The sequence below is a fragment of the Xenopus tropicalis genome, chromosome 3, assembly GCF_000004195.4.
Source record: "Xenopus tropicalis strain Nigerian chromosome 3, UCB_Xtro_10.0, whole genome shotgun sequence".
Classification (NCBI taxonomy): domain Eukaryota; kingdom Metazoa; phylum Chordata; class Amphibia; order Anura; family Pipidae; genus Xenopus; species Xenopus tropicalis.
In genome coordinates this window covers 45,915,518-45,936,276 of record NC_030679.2, presented here as the reverse complement: position 1 = coordinate 45,936,276, position 20,759 = coordinate 45,915,518, and the positions used below count along the sequence as shown (strand labels likewise).

The following is a 20,759-nucleotide window of genomic DNA, read 5'->3' as shown; positions in this document are numbered from 1 at the left end:
CTATCCAGGGGAGCACATGAGCAAAACCTTGCATATTTTAAACTCAATGCCATTTTGAGAAAAAAAAAATTTTTGGATTTACTTCAAGGTATAATACACAAGGCAAATATAATGGGAAATCAGTCACAAAACTGCTGGAAAATTAAGCTATTAGAATTTACCACAGAGTTCCACAACCTGTAAATGTGCTATATCTGGTCCACAAACCCCTTAATGACTCCTAATATGCTTATATTAGCAGTATTAGGTACCATAACCCAATATATAACCCATATATACTGTATATACATTTAAATATATATATATGTATATATAACAAATATCAGCATAATATAAAGAAATCACTTTTCTGTTTTTTTTCAAATGTGTTTCTTTAAGTTGCCATTATTATAATTATAAATTATATTTTTTAGAGCCTTCAAAAGACCCCTTCCACTCACTTTGGAGATTTTCAACACTATAAGAACACCTCTTTTAGCTTTGGCATGCTGAGATTCTGTGATTATTACACCAATGCATAAGAATAAGTTCCCTATTAAGTCAGGTAGAAAAGGTCAGTACCAAATTCATACTGGCAATTTTTATATGTTCTTTTTTTAATACATAGTTTTTTTTCAAGTAATGTTCCAAGGCAATTTATTATTCCAGTTTTTATCTTAAACAAGTTGTAAACAAGGGAGAAACACATCAGAAGGATTAACACCAAGGCATTAACATTTAATAAACCACCTATGGTAAAATTGCATAAACCATTCCATAGAGAAATCCCAGTTCATATGTCCTAGATGTGATTGGTCACATATGCTGTCGTGGATGTAAACTTCAAAGCCCAACAGTATTCTTATTAACCATCTCGCATCCCACAAGACAAAGGCTGCAATTAACCTTAGGGCGCATAACAAAGCCTTAGAAAACAATAAGACAGATGGCTAAATATAACCCCTTATTGCACCTTTAAGTAAAGTGAGTTTTGTGAAACTGAATCTTCCTGAAAATCCTGATCCTGATGAGAGGGGTTGGATAAGAATAGATCCTACATATAGCTAGACCATAGATAGCATGTAATATGTGCAATGCAAAAATGATTGCTTTGCGGGAACAATTATGTTTGCATGAATTGAATCCATCTTATCCCTAAGGGGCAGATTTACTAAAACATTTATTAAAAAGTCTGAACTGAAGAAGTATGTGCAAGAAAAAGTTGCAGAAAAGTCCAAAACGGCAACTTTTACGAACTGTTGCACCAAAACCTTTATTATTTTCAATTGTTGTACAAAAACCAGCATCAAAAATCCAAAAAACCTCTAACATTTTAAAGCAAAGAGGGATCCTCCAGTAAAGGGAAATCTGCCATTGACTTTTACATGATCTCAACAACTCTTAGCTGGCAAATTGTAAGATTAGGATTTTAGCCGTTTTGTCGCACAGTAAGTCTCAGTTATGTGCCATTTAGTGCTTAAAAATCAGAATCAGAAAGAAAAAAATCCACCCGTTAGTAAATGGGCCCCTAAGAGTCAAACCTAACGTCTTTCTTTCAGAGCTCTATTCTAAGGCTGCAGGCTGTGATATCCATCCAAATGACTTACAGATATTTTACAGTTTGGCTCAGGAACTTGTGCGTTGCCCACTGAAGCTATACATAGTTTTCCCTTGTGGACAACACCTTAGGGTGTTCAAATTGCTCATAAATAACAGATTTGTTTTTAATAAATTGCCATTGTATAGTCAGCTTTCCAGTCAGCATCTCAGTCTTTGGCTTTACAAAGCTTTGGAAGAAACTATGGTTCTTACTCATTTTTTATCCAGACTGTACCATTTTCTTAAGGTTAGCCTCTTCTCTGTGCCATTCTCTTTGTAATGCATTGGCTCTTCAAGTATCTCTTCCATGTTGGGCTCCATAAGAACTTTCTCTCTGGTCTACACTATGTTGTGGCCTCTCTGCTCTTCTAAGTAACCCACCTTATATAGTTAAATAGTTAAGTTGGTTTGAAAAAAGGCCAGAGTCCATCAAGTTAAACCCTTCCAAGTTAACCCAGCACACACAACCTATACTTACCAATCTATACACTCACATACATAAACTATATATACAACCACTAATACTAACTGTAGATATTAGTATCACAATAGCCTTGGATACTTTGCTAGTTCAAGAACTCATCCAGGCCCCTCTAAAAGGTATTAACAGAATCTGCCATCACAATGAAGGGCATTCCCCAACCTCACTGCCCTGACTGTGAAAAACCACTTAAGCTGCTTCAAATGAAGGTTCCATTTTTTAATATAATTAATTCCATTTCACCTAATAAAAGGAACAGTTACATCAAAAAATGAAACTGCATTAAAGTAATTAATATTTTATGTACTATTGCCCTGCACTGGTAAAAGTTGTGTGTTTGCTTTAGAAACACTACTACTATAGTTTATATAAATAAAGCTGCTGTGTAGCCAGGGTCGGACTGGGGGGTGCAGTGCCCATCGGGGCTCCTGCCCCAGGGGCCCTGCAGGTGCCCCAGCGAGCCATGTCCCCTACCTCCCCCAGGGGCCCCCCTAACCCCCCCCCCCGCATGGCCCCCACCCGACATCCTCCCTAAGCACGTATAAATTGAACGCGTCAGGGAAGGAACAGTCAGTAGGGGGAGCGCCGGCAAAGGTCGGACTGGGCTGCCGGGGCCCACCGGGATTTTTCCCGGTGTCCCGGCGGCCCAGTCCGACCCTGTGTGTAGCCATGGGGGTAACTATTCAAATAAAAACTACTTTGCGCAATGTAGAAATGATCGAACCATGACACCACTTCCGGTTTACATGACATCACTTCTGGTGCTTGTTGCGTAAACACATTGGGTGGGCTTGTGTGAGAAAATGAAAGTGGGTGCGGGTTGGGCTTAGGGAGGATGGGTAAAGGTTGGGTCCAGGTCTGGAAAAAACAGACCCATGCAGAAAGTGTGACTATACAACCCAGTTGGTTGAGGGGTAAATATTAAAGATCCATGAGCTTTAGAAAGTGACCTTATAGCGAGAAATTCCCAGTGCAAGGTTATGATAAGCCTTTCCCTCTGTGAGAGTGAATATGTCTCTCTTAAGCCATTGCTATGAGTAAAGAGCAGTAATCTTATTGTGCTGTGCTAGGAATAATAGTAAGCTACTGCTGCCGAGAATAATTTTAAAGAGCTCATGCTGGGCAAATATTCATAATTTTTGATTAATATTTTCCCATTATAAAAGAGGTCATGCAAGGCAAATATTCATTAATTTTACAAAGCACGGTACAACACACTTTACACCAAGTATCATTTTAGTCAGAAGTATTTCTTCTACTGCCAACTAGATATACTGTATATGCTCAGGAGCGTGTAGGATATTCTTGCCCTCTTGGACCGGCACCCTTTCACAAATAAACCAAACCTTTTGAAGATTTAACTGCTGGTTATGGGTGCATGGTTGGTTAGTACTGGAATAACATTTGAGACAACTGTAACCTATTAAAAGTACAATGTTACACAGCCCTAATACAACATGTTACTGATCCATCTTTTCCTACGTTATCTATTATCTCACAATGTAACCCCTGACATTATCTTGCCTTACTATACACTTTGTGCCACAGTTGCACCCCCAAATCCAGACCATACAGCCTTAATATACACAATGTCTCACATCTGCTACCCCCTCTCCTAAGACATCTTGTCTTAAATGTCCAACTTACTGATATTTTTCCCCCTTGCTTGCACCCACCTAAAATAGCTCTGCTTTCTATATTGCAGGAATGTACAATAACTGTGCCTCTGGGCCCTGCATGTAGCTGAATCACATCAGCATACAGGGAATTTATACATGCTTGCAGTGACCCAAAAAACTAATGATATATATCCCTGGGAATTCACCCTTTGTTCATGAAATATACTGAAATATACCTTTTCTGCTTCTTCCATGAATTGCTGCTGCATAATATTTCTTCTTGAGTAGGGGGGCTTGTAATTTTTTGTTATTGAATTTAAATTTGACAAAGGCTATCCATAGCCATAGTAAGTAAGGAGTCTGTCAGTAGGTACACAATAAAGCTATCAGTCAAATGATGCCAGTACAAGATCAAAAGCAAAAACATGACATGGTTCAGATCTCTGCTATTCCACCTCACCACTTTGGGGTGAGTATATACCAGCTTTGACCCTGTTTGTGAGAGATTTTGGTTCACTCTTAGAAGAACATGTTCAGATTAGTTGGAAACACTTTAATCTTCAAAGAGAGACATAGGGGCCCATTCATGAAAGCACAATTTTTGTTTTCAGAAAAAATCGTATTTTTTCTAATTTATAGAACTTTTTGTAATGACCACGATAATCTTGTTAAAATTGCACAATTTTTTCGTGGTTTTCGCTAACTTCCACGAAAAAGTTGTATTTTTCGCAAAGACTATGACCATTTCGGAATTCATTCAAGCTTTGGTATCGTGACTATCTTTTGGCCAGGTTGGATCCGTAGAGTGCTATTGAGTCCTATCAGAGGCTTCCAAAATCATGCACTGAAGTTTCAAAGCCAGAAAGTTTTTTGCGCCGTTTACGATCATTTGGATCCGAACATTTTGTGACTTTCTGATCGCAACCACCATATTTTCGTACAACTGGGAAAAGAATTTTCGTGACATTTTCGAACATCAGAAATTATTGTGGTTACTCCAAATTTTTTCCAATCGTGCTTTTAACCACCCAAAATTCATGCTTTGAATGGGCCCCCGTAGATTCTCAGCTGGATTGAGATCAGGGCTCTGACTGGGCCATTGCAGGACATTTTCCTTTATGTTTTTGAGCCACTTGAGTGGCTTTGTTTTTGGATCACTGTCCTGCTAAAAAGTGACTCGCTATTAGCAGTGATCCATGGACAGGGATTTTTGTGAACTGCCTTAGACTTTTTGAGTTTTAAAGTGCAGAGACCGGATAATTTTTTTTCTTATATTGATATTATGATTTATTGTGTCAGCCCCACAAAAATATTTCTGATGTACCCAATACAAAAAGCAATCAAGTGGACTTGACCTTTTACCCAAAATCAGGTATTTTCATAGACACCACCACTCTAAATAGAGAAAATGGAAGAAATTTTGTTAATAAAATTATTTTCTTTTCTATAAATAATCCTTTAGCTATACCAAGCAATCTGCTGAAAGTCTATCAGGAGGTTGAATCTAGTTATTTACTATCACAGTATTTTTCTTGCATTAGCATTTCCTATGTACATCATAGAGAATGTTACGTGTGCAGCCAATTAAGTACGTCAGCAAATCAAACAGTGAATCCTGCCTCATGTTATTCACCCCACATGGAAGACTGGGGCGCAAAGCATGTATCATTGATCTAATAAAGCAGTCTCGATACCTAAAAGCAACAGATGGGGCAAGGGTGGGTGATGAAAAAGGAAGAGGGGTGCAACTTTCTTACCTTCACGCCAGAACTATACTAATTCCCCCTTGTTATCTTCATTTTTTCTGTAAATCTCTTCCAGTTCACTTTTGTGATAAATTATTTCTGCCCCTGGAGAAAACATACATGTATTTAAATATTTTAAAGTTTATTACATATCACCATCTTCATGGGAACATTGTGTTCTCGCTACTGGGTATTTTATGCTCTAAGGGCAAGTACTAAAAAGTTATTAGTGTTGGTCTGAAGAACATTATGCTACCTAGATAACTCTGGCCAGTAGAAAGATTGTCCGATGTATTAGGCTTTTAGCCAATCAGAAGCCACATATATGCATTTAAATACTTTAAAGTTTATTAAACATCACCATCTTCATAGTAACATTCTGTTCTCTCTACTGGGTATTTTATGCTCTAAGGCAGGGGTAGGGAACCTATGGCTAGCGAGCCAGATGTGGCTCTTTTGATGGCTGCATCTGGCTCCCTGCCAAATCTTTAATAAAAAAAATAACGGGGGGTGTGGCCTGCGCTCGGCGGATAGAAGACGTGTTTTAAGCCTTAGAACACGTCTTCTATTCGCCGAGTGCAGGCCACGCCCTCCTCTGCATCGCATCCAGCATCCTTGGGACCCATTCTACATTGCCCTGCAGCATCCACAGCCAAACATATTGTATGGCTCTCACGGAATTACATTTTAAAATATGTGGTGTTTATGGCTCTCTCAGCCAAAAAGGTTCCCAACCCCTGCTCTAAGGGCAAGTACTACACAAGTTATTAGTGTTGGCCTGAAGAACACTGCGGTACCTGAAAATATCTGGCCCATAAAGAGATTATCTGCTGTATTTGGCTTTCAGTCAATTAGAAATATTTCTGCAGTATCTAGTAAGATTTTCAGCCCTGATTCCCTATTTTGCAAGTAGGCAAATTATCTGGTATCCTTCAATTCTTAGACGACCAATAGAAGAAGATCTTAATGATCAATTGTCATATCTATATTTATTATCTATACATCGCTGATGCCTCTCCCAAGTCTTGAATTCTAATTTATATTTTTATATTTAGAATATTTTCAGAGCAAATATTCAAATGCTTAAATTTAGGGTGCATGTATAGGTATATGTGACAATTTTATTTTTTGCCAACCAGTGTTGGTTAATAGTCAAGGGAAACTTAAGCTGCTCTACAATATCAAGAAAAGTAAATTGATGCACATAAGATGCCGGAGTTGGCAACAGATACAATGTTTGCTCTAATTCTGATAATTCAAAGCACTCAAGGCCCAGCAACATCTAGAATAGGGGTGGGCAAGACGTCAATCGTTGTCCACCAGTCGATCCCCCGTGGATTTCTAGTGGACCGTGTCTAAGCCGGGGCACGCGTAAGAGCGCTGTGGATGCGTAAGTGTGGCATGTTTATTGGGAGTGTGTACGTATGCTGCGTCACGTATGTACCCTGCGTCTTGGGGGAGGAGTCAAAGGTGGATCTCCGTGGGACAAAGTCTGGGCACCCCTGATCTAGAAGATTGCTATTTTGAAGCAAACATCTGGTTGGTTGGTTGCAATGCATACCTAGACAAGTAGCAAACGTTGCCCCTATTATTACATGATGGTAATGTAATAAAAGTTAGATATTTTGTACTGTCTAGTAGCCAGTAGCAGCCAATCAGGTAGCACTGGTTGGCCACCTGTTTGTTTGTAAACATTTTGTTTGGAGGAAAAGACCCTATGGGCAAGGTATATCCTTTTTCAAGTGTACCAACCATGGAATGTGTTTGCTGCAGGATACATACCGTTACCAGCCATCTGAATTCCTTTCTATTTTTTTATTGACCCAGTTTGAAAGTTTAAATTACATGTAAGTGGCACAAACAAGTCAGGCATAAGTTTTCATGAATGTGGTGCCTGAAATCTTGCCATGGTTGCACGGTATTAAATAGCAAGGGATTATGCATGTAGTGTATTGGTGCATGTAATAGATATTTTAGATTCAGGTGTAGAGCAATTTGTTTGGCTCTGTGCCAGCCTGTTTAAATGTTTGTGCCATCCTGCCTACTGCAGTTCTAAACAAGCCAACCACATATTATTTTTAGATATCCGGAAAGTTGGAATGTGCCACTTTGTTTAGTTTCATAAGATTTATTTTAGACATTTTCGTACCCTACGATCAGTTATTGTTACATGTTGCTTTTCATTAGCATCTTATGCCTTCTGCATGGAAAGGTTGTCATAAAATGACCTCTTTGTGTGGTTTTTATTGTGCCCTATATAAAACTCACTTTAAATCCAAGACTTTTTAGACTTAGAAAGGTACCGAGACAAGTTTTCTTATCTGACCTACACACATACAGCTGCACAAAAAACTGACAAGAGACTGACAATATTAGCATAAATCCTAGAAAGTGAATTCATTCTAGAGCAAAATGACAATTGTTAAAATTTCTGTGGAGTTGGTTCCTTTAAGAGATGCCCCAAAAAGGTATGTATAAGGAGTAAGAGAGAGGACAGAGGTAGGATGGCTTATGTGATGAGCTTCAGAGCAGGGATATTTCTAGCCTTAAAAACCTGGGGCATTTTCCGAGTGCCCTGGGACTAATTAAACACTTTAAAGAGAATATTTATATATTTTTTTAACTTTTCTGAAAAGTGTTAGTGTGCAGCCTGCGTACCTAATATGCTTCCAACAGGTGTCATTTATAAATGAATAGTCCCAGTTGCAGGTCTCAGCTCTGGGTTGTTTTTGAAGCTATCAACGTCCCAAATTCATGTAGTCCATGCTTTTTTATAGTCCATTCATGTTAAAGGAATTTTTTATGGTATACTTTTTATTTCTAAATGACTATGTTTACATAGCAAATAATTCCCTCTGCCATTTAAACTTTTATTCTTGAACCAACAAATGTATTTTTAGCTGTAATATTGGTGTGTAGGCGCCATCTCAGTGCATTGTGTCTGATTCTGAGCTTTCAGAAGGAGCAAGCGCTACACATTAGAATTGCTTTCAGGTAACCTATTGTTTCTCCTACTCCCATGTAACTGGAGGAGTCCCAAGCCGGACTTGGATTTCTTACTATTGAGTGCTATTCTGATATCTACTGGGAGCCGCTATCTTGCTCCCTTCCCATTGTTCTGCTGATCGGCTGCTGGGAGTGGGGTGATATCACTCTAACTTGCAGCTCAGCAGTAAAGCATGACTGAAGTTTAAAAGAGCACAGGTCACATGGTTGTGGCACCCTGGGAAATGAAGAATATTGCTAGCCCCATGTGAAACTAAAATATTAAAAAATCTGATTTCAATGCAGATTCTGCTGGAGAAGCTCTATTAACTGATGTGTTTATGGAAAAAAAAATGTATATTCTAAAAACAGCTAATGACTGTTAAACAACTTAGTAGTTCCTAACTTTAACAACTAATTTTTCCCAAGGGGCCCCTGTAATGTTGGAAGCTCAGGGCAAATGCCCTTTCTGCTCCAATCTGAACCCAGCCTTGGCTTAATGGAGTGGAGTGCACTAGGAAACACAACAGCAGCTGCAAAGGACAGAGAGACAACTGAGTGAAGGGCAGTTAGGCAGAAACAGAGCATCTGCTGGTGGTCAGAGAGCAGTAGGTAAGGGAACATAGAGCAATGGGGCAGCAAGGCAGGAGTGCTAACATCTGCAGATAGGGCAAAGGTCTATTACATTAAACCCATCAAGCTCATTTACCAACACCAGGGAAGTTTGTGCCTTGGCAGTAACCTATAGCAACCAACCAAATGTGTTCCCAGGTACTTATAATAGCACCAACACATTTACATAGTACTTTTAAATACAGTAGATTGCTCATCATTCACTACTTCAGGTTCTTACATTATGTTGTCTATAAATTTATTCCAACTTGCATATATTTCCTTTGCATCTCTCCTGATGACCTAAAATCCTACATCCCCTACATTTTCTACAGAAAAGTCTGTGAGATATAATATTACTTATCCATCCTTCTCTTGATCTCAGGTCTCTGCAATGATATCTGTGTATCAGACACCTAATGATGTATCAGAGGACTAACATCAAGTAAGTGAATGCTCAAACCATTGGGATAGAGGTTGATATCTCAAACAAAGCTCTGTTCTTTATGAATATTATGTAGAAATGCTTGTAGGATTCTAACGAAATTGAGCACACTAAAAGAGGTATTAGATCAGTTTCTTTGGAACCACACCTTAACAACACATGTATAAATGCTGATGGCCCATATCTGAAGATAGCCCTTTACTATAGTAGACTCCATTTCAGAGGCCATTTATGCTGAGCTATTGGCAGATCTAATGTTGTGCACCCTTGAAATTAAATTGTCTGAACATTTGTGGCAACCACAGGAATACTGATAATTGTAGCAAACAGGAAAGAATACCTTTCGCTTGCTCTATTCCCTGAGGTTTCTTTCCTCGGTTTATGATGAAATTATAAAAAGCAAGAAAATGAAAAAGGTTTTCTTTCTCTCAAAATATTCGGATAACCTTTAATAAGGATCTTCCCTTGAGTCCCGCACTGCTGAGGAATTTAAGGAATGCTTTCTTGGCTGCTGAAGTCTTGTCAGCTCAGGGAAATATATCTCCTGTGAAATATGCTGCATATATATGGGTTTCATTGGCACCTTACTAAAGAGGTGTCTTCACAACTCTCACATGCAGCACGAAGGTTATTTAAAGAAAACGGGTAGAAAATTCCCTCTCGTCGCTTTAGATAACACAACAAATGGATCTAAAAGGCAAATGAGAACCCTGTCCAATTTTACTGTATGTGCATGAGATATGAAATCAGTGCACTTTTATGTGTCATGCATAATGAGGGATTGTGCACTTTCAACATTGAGCACAACAATCCTAGGACTTGAATTCCATAATATATATTTATTGCGGTATTCACAGCAGCACATTATTTGAACAAATCATTAATAGACAGCTCCTTGACTATTTAGGTGTCACCTGGTCTGCATCCACCTTTGGACAAAAGCCTCCTTTGGACAAAAGTAACTGTGTGATGGAATTATGGGAAGGATGCTACCTTTTAGTGATACAAGGATTGAATATTTTCCAACCCGTGCCAACCAGAAAGCCTTAAATTCTGCTGATTTATATACCTGTGCCTGCCCCATCAATCCCAAATGGGGTTTGGCTGGCGGCAAAACAAACCACCCACCCAAAGCAACTGGCTGGCCCAAACTTGCCTGACCTTGCCTCTACTACCTTGTCTTAAGTGCCAAAGCTCATTGGCCTAGCTCTGCAGTACAGTTACTATAACAAAATAAAAAGACCTTTGGTGAGGATGATCCATGTATCAGATCAGGATTAGAAAATCCTGTTCAAGGAGTATAGCATTGGTGCGTTCTTATGGTCCTGTCAATATGCGATTAGATTGTATAAACTGTAATATTTTGACACCGTCAATACTTTTTGATAATAATATGTATTTGCATTATATATATTAATGAACATTAAAAATATATCCTGTGACCGCAGAAACATGTTCAATAAACAGCAGTATTGATGTATTTTTTTTCTGTGTCAGTGCACACTGTACATAGTTGCTTCAGAAGTAATCAGGAATGTAGGAAATGGGAGAAACGACTACAGCAATTACCAGAAATGGAAATAGAAGGAGTGAGGCAATCTAGATCACATGCTTGCAGACTATTCAAGCTGTCTCGTATAGGTCAAAATTGGTTTGGTACCCCCCCTTAGGTACTTAGGTCATAATAAAATAAACATTTAAAATATATATAAAAATCAACTTTTAAGGAATTAAGGGTTGCTAGTTGGGAGAAAAATAAGTGTTCACCCCAGGTGGCCTTTAGGTTTGGCCTCCTCCCTCTCTTTTGAGCTCTGCTAGCAGGGACTAACCCCACAGTCTGGCAACCTCAGATCTGAATGAATAAACTAGGATTAAGGATAGGTGAAAACTCTGCAGAATGGAATGCTGATACAGTTTAGTACAATAACAGCTAGAAATGTAGCTAGGATTTGAAGACATAGGGTAATATATTTTCCATGTATGGTGGGATTCTGATAAGAATAAGGTTAGAGAGAGAGAGTTAGTGGGTGTAGTGGGTGTTATTGTTGTATTAAAAGCAATATAATTATATTTAAAGAAGACAAAATATATAATCCATGACCAAACAGGGATGTAAGTCATTATGGAACACTAGAGATAGTACTAGACAGACAGTAAGAAAAAGCAGTGAATAATAGGGAATTTACAGGATTTGAAGAGGTACATACTTTGGGGAAAGGAAGTTCATATCAGCTTTTCATGTGAAGCTGCAAGGGGAAAACTATCGATGTGCAGCCAGGTAAGTGCAGCAAGCCCTGAGTGGCAATATGAAAATTCAGGCAAGAGCCAGAGGGGCTGCTCTCAACTAATATAGATTACTGCCTTCTACTGGGCCTGTGCAGGGTCTTTTTGTACTTGAAATGCCAGATGGACAGGGAAAGAAGAATAAGAAACAAATACGCCAGTCAGTAAAACTATTTACCACAGTCTAGGCAGAATAGGATGAAATCATTCATAATAATGTTGCAAGTTAAGAGAAAAAATATATTTGGCCAAGGTTCCATGTACTGGCTAGCATGTACATATTAGGACATCCCCCTTTCATTATCCCACTTGCACCTTTTACTGTGTCAGGTACACAGATATTTGTACACATTTTCACTCATTCTGTTCCCTCCCTGCAAACTGGACCAGTTGTCAGGGCTCAGGAGTCCTGCCTCTGTGGTGAGCCCGCCTCATGCACCTTCTTCTATCTAGTGTCAGCCCTCCCCCATCCTCCTTCCTCCAACAGCTGTTAGCCCAACTCCATGCTGCTTCCTCTATCCACAATCAACCCTCCTCTATGCACCTTCCACCATCAGTTAACCCTTCACCATGCCTATATCTTCATCCACTGTCAACCCTCCTCCATGCTCCTTCCTCCATCCAACATCAAACATCTTCCATGCTCCCATCTTCACCCATTGTTCACCCATTGTTCATCCTTTTCCCAACTTCTGGCAGCCCTCCTGCATCACTACCCTTAACCCTAACTCTTACCCTAACTCTAAATCTCTAACACTAAGGTTGTATTGTTAGAGTTAAGGTTTGGTGAAGATAGAGGAGTACTGAGACAATATCTGAAAGGACTGACAGTGGATGGAGGAACAAGTATCAAAAGTTCCATGGAAACTGTAATTTACTTTTATTAATACACGTTGCTATTCAAACAAGTAATATTGATTTCTTAAGTAAATTTCAAATCAAATCTAAATAAAACAAAGCAAGTAGGTAATCTAATGGGCTTCTTTGCAAGTAATACCCTGTTCAAGTTCTTTTGATCAACACTACTGGTAGGTCATGATCTACCTTCTACCATCTCTGTTCAACAGATGCAGCCCCTTTCCAAAAAAGAGGGAAATATTTGTGGTACAATGGAGTGTTACAGTATGCCTGAAACTAGATCTCACAGATAATAATAATAATCTGCCTGCTCTGTATAACCATATTAATGTGCCCATACACGTGAAGATTTGCTCGTTTGGCGAGGTCACCAAGCAAGCAGATCTTCCCCCGATATCCCCAGCTACGGGTGGGCGATATCAGGGAACATGTAGGCCAAACAATCAAATTATAATGGTGGCAATGGGGCAGTAGGTTTGAGGACCGCATCAACGAGCCAATGCGGTCCCCGATCTGACTGAATCTTTTAACCTGCCAGATCAATATCTGGCCAATTACAGGCCATATATCGATCGGGTATGGCCATCGTTTCTGCCCCTACACGGGCCGATAAGCTGCCGAATCGGTCCAAGGGACCGATATCAGCAGCTACAATCGGCCCGTGTATGGGGACATTTAGGCATTAATTCGATTATTCATTTGAAATGCCAAATGTGCAATTGGGTTCTCTAAAGAAAGAGTATACAATAATAAGTATGGTGAAAACACGGGACAGAGTGGTCTTATAAGATACTGAAATATTGCTGTTTTCTTATTTGCTCTATATAAACTCCTAAAAAAGAAGTATTTCCATCAATTATATTAGTAAGACGCAAGGGAGCATACCCAAGCATGCAGTATACTGAATATCTTCTCTGACTGGGGCTATTGTATCAGGGCTCTTGATTGATCTGTTTTGCGGAGGCAATCTTCCCAGCTAAACAATTGCCAATGAGTAAAAGCGCATACAGCAGACAAAAGTAATTTAGCAGGTTCTAGTTATTTCATTGTCTACCTTTATTATGCATGCTGTACACTAGTCAGGCCTGTCCAAAATGATAAACAAAACTGTGAATTATGTATAAAGTATAAAACTTTGTATCTGGAATAATAAGGCAGTCATTTGTTCATCAGCCCACAGTGATATCCTAGAAAATGCTGCCAATGCTGAATGTGGATGAACCTTTTGCATCATGACTGTAAATTTACATTCAGTGAAGAAAATGCCTTCTAGCCCACAATGCCTACTTACTGTTGATGTATGCATTCTCCCTTTCTTTTTTCCAAAGCTGCACTTACATAGTGAAGGAGAGACACTAACACATAAGCACAAACTGGGTCATCCCCCAGAACACATTGGCCTACACAAGCACAGTGCCTATAAATAATATCACTGAACAGTCTGAGGCAGTTTTGCTATTAGGGATGAGTGAGCTCGTTATTGTGCCAGTGGATACTGATTTACAGCTGTCTTTTGCCTGGGTGCAAGTAGCTGCCCTGGGCCCTGGTATTTATTGTATCTTTCACATCAGTTCAACAAGTTTCCTATCATATGGACCTAAAACATTAGGATCAGTTACATCAGGAGCCAATTTACCTTTTTGTATGGAGGGAAAACAGAGTACCCAGTGGAAAGTCATGTAGACCTAGGGGAGAACATACAAACTCTTTGCTTTGCTCAGGTCACAGTCAAACCTAGGACCTCAGTACAGCATGTCAGCATTGCTAGAGCCTATTTGATATATAAATAAGAACCAGATTCCCATCAACAGTTAACACTCACAATACACAAAAGCAAACTCTTGAGACATGGTGCTAAACAATACAAATAGGCAGTAAATAAAGCCCACTTTAACTGAAAGATACATTTTTTCTAGAAAGAAAAAGAAAACCCCATGGCACTGTATAAGCTTCAGTGCCCAAGGACTTACAGGGACCCAAGGGAGCAGCCTTATACTGCCCCCACCACACACTACAACTTACACATTTTGGGAAAGTGAAATGGACAAGGATGGGGCCAAATGTAATATTTTCTCTGGAAAATTGTGATTATCCAACTCACATAAAGGAAATGGCTTACAGGAAAGTGGTGGGCTTTGTGTCAATATCATGGGTGTGGCTTAACATAAAGAGACATGCTATGGATGAATTGGAATATTCAAAAGTAGATATTATATTTGATCAAATTTAAAGGGAAGACAACCCACTTAAGCACAAATAAACACTTCTACCAAGTGTCACTATCATGACATGGCCTGCACATGGAGACCAGGGTTCAAAATAGGCCCTGGCATTTCTAGTACATAGAAGCACAAACAGCCCCCCACCAGCCTAATAAATAGTGACTGTCTATGGCATCTTACAGCATTTGCCAGAATCCACAGATCCAGCCAGTCCAACCCCCACCCATATATCCCTGTGTGTGACAACAGAAACACTGCTAAGCATAGGTGACAATTTGCACTGCTAAACCTAACTACAGAAACCATTTGATTATTTTAACTGCATTATATCATTATTTATTGATCCCTGTCCTGGCATAATCTATTATTTCTGCCCTTACTCTGGAACTCACAGCACAAGTTATTTGTTTGCAGCAGGAAAAAAAAAGCTTGAGGGGGTCCATTAATAAACAAAAACTAGACAGAAACTATAGGAAAAAGAATATTATAGCAAATATCAGAGTTATGAAATGTCCATTGCAACCTGGAGTTGTTTTTATGTAGTGACAGTTCCCCTTTAAATATTTGTCACATATAAATCTGCATCCTGGTTGGCTGATCCGTTATCAGGTACATCCTGTGATTGAGAAATCAGTGCAGTCTGCAGCATGCATTTGTGCTGATTACTAATGGGCCCTGCAGCACATGGATTTGATGAATGGGATTGAGACATAAAGTGAACAGCCCTGAGCATGCCAAGCTGACCCCCATATCATGCATTTTATAGGGAAGGCTTATAAAGGACTAAAGTGCAGGCTGCACATCAAATGAATGTTGCCCTACAGGAAGCATATATTATAATAAAAAGTAAAAAGGAAGCTTTGCACATGACACGTAAATATCCATTTATTTGACTGCTACTGATTTGTAGCCAGTATTGCTGTAAATGTCATTTTGTCTCCTGTAGCAGGACGTTTTAACCATCCAGTGGCAGCAAAAAAACATTCATACCGGCATTCTTATTTTGGTTCCGTTTGCCCTTTCTTTTATAAGCAGGGCTGCCATCAGAGATCTCATTTTCCAAGAATTAAATATTGACTTTTAAGGCCCTAGAGAAAATGCTTCCTACAGATGTACTACCTTTTACCCCCACCCCCATGCCTGGTATATAACTCGCCCATAACAAGTTCATGATATGCTCCTACCAGTCTGTACTGAAGCCCTTGATGTGCTCACAACAAACAGCAGCCTGGATCAATACCAAAGGGTTTGTGCCACTATTGATGTTAATGTGTAACCTATTATATTACATAACACTGGAATTCATTTCACAGAACGTATTGCACATTTCCACCCCAAAATGTTTTTTTCATAATGAAATAAAATATAATTCTAAGCAACTTGCCAAAATAAGTATATTATTAAACATTTTTAATGGTTTTAAAAGTTAATTGTAATTGCAAGCACTGTTAATTTATCCCTTTTTTTCTTAGATCTGACTGCTGAAACACTGTTACAGGAGTCAGGTCTCCTCCAGGGTCTGTTAATCAGCTGCCTTCATCTATTATTTTTTTAGGAGTCAGAACCAGTAGTGCAGATATTATACACAGGCACAGCATTCAATAGCAATGCATTAATTGAGCAACTTGGATGTATTTTGGAAAGCAGCTTATAATGATATATAGTGTGTCATTGTGCAAAACCATTTGGATGGACATCCAGTTTGAATCTGTTTCCCTGCATGAGGTACAGCTGGGAGATGCAGCAATATTACCAGCCTGTGTGCCTTAGGTTCATGCTAAACTACAAATGCAAGTCTCCTCCCACAAACTCTAGGAGGATGCTGGGAGTTGTAGTGCTCTCAGTGCTATAATGCCGCACACACACACGCAGACTGTCTCCTCATGATTTAGGAGCCAGTTGCACATTGTATTGGCAGCTTTAGGACCCGGCGGTTCAGCGATGGCCGCAGTCCCTCCCCTTCCCCAGCTGCAGTGTGTCAGTGCGCCCTCCTCTCCCCATCCCTCTCCTTCCCTCCCTCAGTCCGCTGCCTTCTCTCTCCATCCCCCGGCACTCAGCGAGCCTGCAGCCGGCATGGCCTCCGTTAGCTTCAAACCCCACCGCCCGGAGCTGCTGGCAGCCTATCAGGATGTCATAGAGGAGCAGAACTCCATTGACTGGTAAGCGGGGTGCAGGGAATTGGGGTGCAGGTTCTAGAGCACACAATGGAGGTGAGACAGATGTATGCAGTGCATGTTGCTATGTTCCAGTTGGCGATGGTACCAGTTAAGGAGTGAGGTGTAGGTGATTGGGGTGCAGTTTCTTTAGGGCACACAGTGGTGGCACTGATGTAGCAGTGCTTGGAGCTAAGTGCCAGCTGGCGATGGTACCAAGTGATGCAGCACGCCTAGCATGCCAATGGGGTGCCTGGGGTAGCCAGTCATGCCTATTGCTGAGAGCTGTGGCACAGATTACTGGATGCTGGGGGGATAACTAGTGTAGGGTGGCAAGCACATTGGCATTTGGAGGCAGGGGAATAGCCACTGATGGCTGCAGGACAAGAATACACAAAGCCCAGTGCACATCCACACCTCCACATATCACCGGCCATTAAGGCTTGTTCTACTGCAGGCTGAATGCATAACATGTTAACCCTATCGGCATATTGGAGCTGGGTCCAGTCATTGCCGTAATGCCCACTTGTGGACTGGCGTTGAATGGATTAGTTCAAATTAGGAGATCAGCATTTATTACCTTTCTTTCCAGTGCACTCTATTCTGGTGGGTCACATCTTTTATGTCTGCTGGTGGGAGGGGTCTTAAATGAATTAAGGAAGGGAGTGGGGTGCAGATGCCTCTGCTCAAGGGGTGCAGTGGGTAAAGCCTGACACATAATAGAGGGGTGTGGCACATGAGGATGCTGAAACTGCAAGGTCAGATGTACGTAGTGAAATAGGAAGGGGTGCGCTGAAGGTTTTAATTGTGTGTAAGACATAACCACCTTGAATGTATAATGTGCAGTTCAATCTATCATACATGTCAGCTCTTACTGAACTAGCAATCTCAACCTCTGGCTGTTAGAGGATGCTGGGAATAGCAGATGGGCAACAGACAGACTGAGCAGCTCTCATTGTCTAGCCACAGAGTTCTGTGTAGGTTTGCAATGAGTGGAAGTGCAGAGTAGTCGCTGGATACAGTGTATTGTTCAGGTTATGTGTACGTGCTAGAGATTCCTAGTAGAACATAGGGCTGAAAGGCACATACTGATCTTTCAGGTCCGGAGAACTGCGTTCATTTTTGCTTCATCGTTCACCCCCTTGTGACCTGCAGGCTTGTTCCTAAACGCTGGCTCCTGCATGGGGTGCTGGGCTTTGCAGGCAGCATGAAGCAGCAGGGTTCTGCATTGCCAGGCACATTTCCTGATGCACAGATGCCCACACAGGCTGGGATGCTGAGCACAAGGGCTGAAGGGGGTGTATTGTCAGCTAGGTTTCTTTGTGTCTCGCCTTCAGTAGAAAGGGAATTGGAGCACATTACTGGTGAGAAGGGAGGGTGGGTCACAGGACTGAAGAGAGAGAACATATTTCGTTTTTCATGTTATCTGAGCTTTTTTTTGGGGGGTACAAGTGGGAGGAGACCTTGGGGAGACATTGAGAACTTACATTTGGGTGGGTCTATACAGAATCTGTTAGGGTTGGGGGGAGGGTGGGGAAGTCTGCCAGGGTGAGATCAGACAAATGATTACAGCATGTGAAAAAAATGGTTGAGATCAGCTCACAGGATTGTACCAGCTTCATGGGGGGATTAGGGGAATTCAGGGGTTAATGAGGTGGGTAAGGGGGGCACGCATACCTGGGGATGGGAGAGCTGGACGTAGAAAAAGATATTCTCTGTGCAAGGAATCTGTGGGTGTTAGCTGAAGGCATGATGCAGATCTAGTTACTAACGCTTTTGGCCGGCTTTGTCCTGTGAATTGTGTTCTTGGCTCTCAATCTCGGTTTTTCTTTGGATTACCTCATCTTTCCTTCCCTAACCTCTTTGTATTAATCTCTTTGTCTTTTCCCCTTTTCCCTTCTCTGGTAGCTGTTCTTTTTTGTTCTGTTTTCCACAATTTCCTCCAAAGACATACATCTCCCTATATCCACTGCTCATAGTTGCACCATCTACTGCCTGTTATACTCATGTGACTGCCCAGCGTCTGAACCCCCTCACCTGGCTGCCCGGCGCCTGAACCCCCTCACCTGGCTGCCCGGCGCCTGAACCCCCTCACCTGGCTGCCCGGCGCCTGAACCCCCTCACCTGGCTGCCAGTGTCTGTACCCTCTGACATCATTGCCCCACAACCTCTTACCTGACTCCTCAGCGCCTGTGCCACAACCTGCCTCACCATACAGGGCACCCACCAAGTGGAGACTTTTAAGGATAGTTTTGGAAATTCTATAGATTGCAGTGTAGGTATAACAGACAGTGGCTCATTACATGGAAAGTTTGAAAAGCACTAATGATGAATGTTATATCCAACTTTTGCATTAATATTTGGTATAACATGACTTTGCTCATATGCTTCTCAGTACCTCTTCATACTCACCACTTATTTTCTTTTTCACTACTGCGTTCATTGCTGGTGGAGTGACATTTCTTACCCTTTAATGTGGGGAAACCTCTAAAAATGTGTGTTACAAAAGCACTCAGATCCATAGTTCCTGGTGGCAGGAGTGTCTGGTGCTAATTGTGAAGTCAAGCCACCTTAAAGGGGCAGACCTCACATTAAAGGGTAAGAATGACTGTCCAGTGCCTGCCCCACAACCTCTTACCTGACTTTAGTCATTAAAAAATTATAATTATTTTCTTAAAATGGAATCTACGGGATTTTCAGTTAATGTGAGGTTTAATTAGAGCAATTACAAAAGATGGCCTTCCTATAGTTCCCAATTATACAGTGGAATTACCTGAGCTCTGGTAATCTAATTATCTACATTGCAAGGATCAAACATGGAGTAGCTTCAATATCCCTGCCACTCCTTACTTTTCCTCTACTAATACCCACTCTGCACCTTGCTTGCCTTTGCCCTTGTCCTGCCTCTTTTTTCCATTGAGCAACTTTAGCCACTCACCTTGCTTCATCCTTGTAATAACCCTGCATTTCATTTTTCTTCTTCACAACTTGGAGGGTTCCCCCACAAGCACCCTTCCTGCTAGTCTCTGCCCTCTTTCTAGGCTAGCCTCTTTCTGCCTTGCCCATGTCTGCTGGGCCTCCTCATGGTTCCATTTCACACATATGTTCTATGCCTCTAGAACATGTTTTGTGTCCCATCTGTCTAGGAAGCATAGATTATGCTGTAGTGGTATATTTAATATCACCCAGAAATGCATATTTTAGTTTCAGTACCTAAGCTTGCCCGGATTCATTCCTGTTATCTGTTTGTGACCTTGTCCCAGTCATATAATCGCTTTGTGCCACCTCTAGGGAGCATTGCATTCCTGGGTTTCTGGAAAATCCTTTGTACTTCAATAAAATAGGCTTTATAAGACCTTTGCATCCCTCATACAAACCATTCTTCTTATTGAGCACTACTTTAATGACCATAAGCAGTGTTATGTCAATATAGAAAATGCATCAGTAAGTGCAAGTAATATGGTAGCTTCCAAAGAAGTGCACTCAGTTTGCTATATATCCTGAAATTTCTGTCTTTAATACAAAAGCTGGGGCCTCATCTACCCCATCTTTTCTCCCATCTATTATTCCTCATGTTTGTCCTTCTGTAATGTACATACACACAATACTGTTCTGCTATTCTTCTTCCTTCCAGTTCTACATTTCCTCCTACTTCTATTTGCATTTTTTTGAGAGGAGACTGGAGCTTGGCTTCTCTCTGCATTTCTCCTGTGCACGAGGGAGAGGGAAGCCACTTGGTACATATGTGCTTTTCCTGCTGCACTGTGTTAGGATACCT

The 20,759-nt window shown here is 40.8% G+C and overlaps 1 protein-coding gene across 9 annotated transcripts in view; it reads left to right on the top strand.

Moving 5' to 3' along the window:
• Positions 1 to 15,982: 15,982 nt before the first annotated feature.
• dbn1 (drebrin 1) overlaps positions 15,983 to 20,759 on the top strand; it is a 57,156-nt gene continuing 52,379 nt past the window's right edge. For 4 of the 9 annotated variants that reach the window (XM_031898011.1, XM_031898007.1, XM_031898008.1 and 1 more), the window contains exon 1: positions 16,666 to 16,987. In XM_031898011.1, the coding sequence (XP_031753871.1) occupies positions 16,770 to 16,987 (218 nt within the window). In that variant the 5' untranslated portion in view covers positions 16,666 to 16,769. 9 annotated transcript variants of the gene reach the window in all.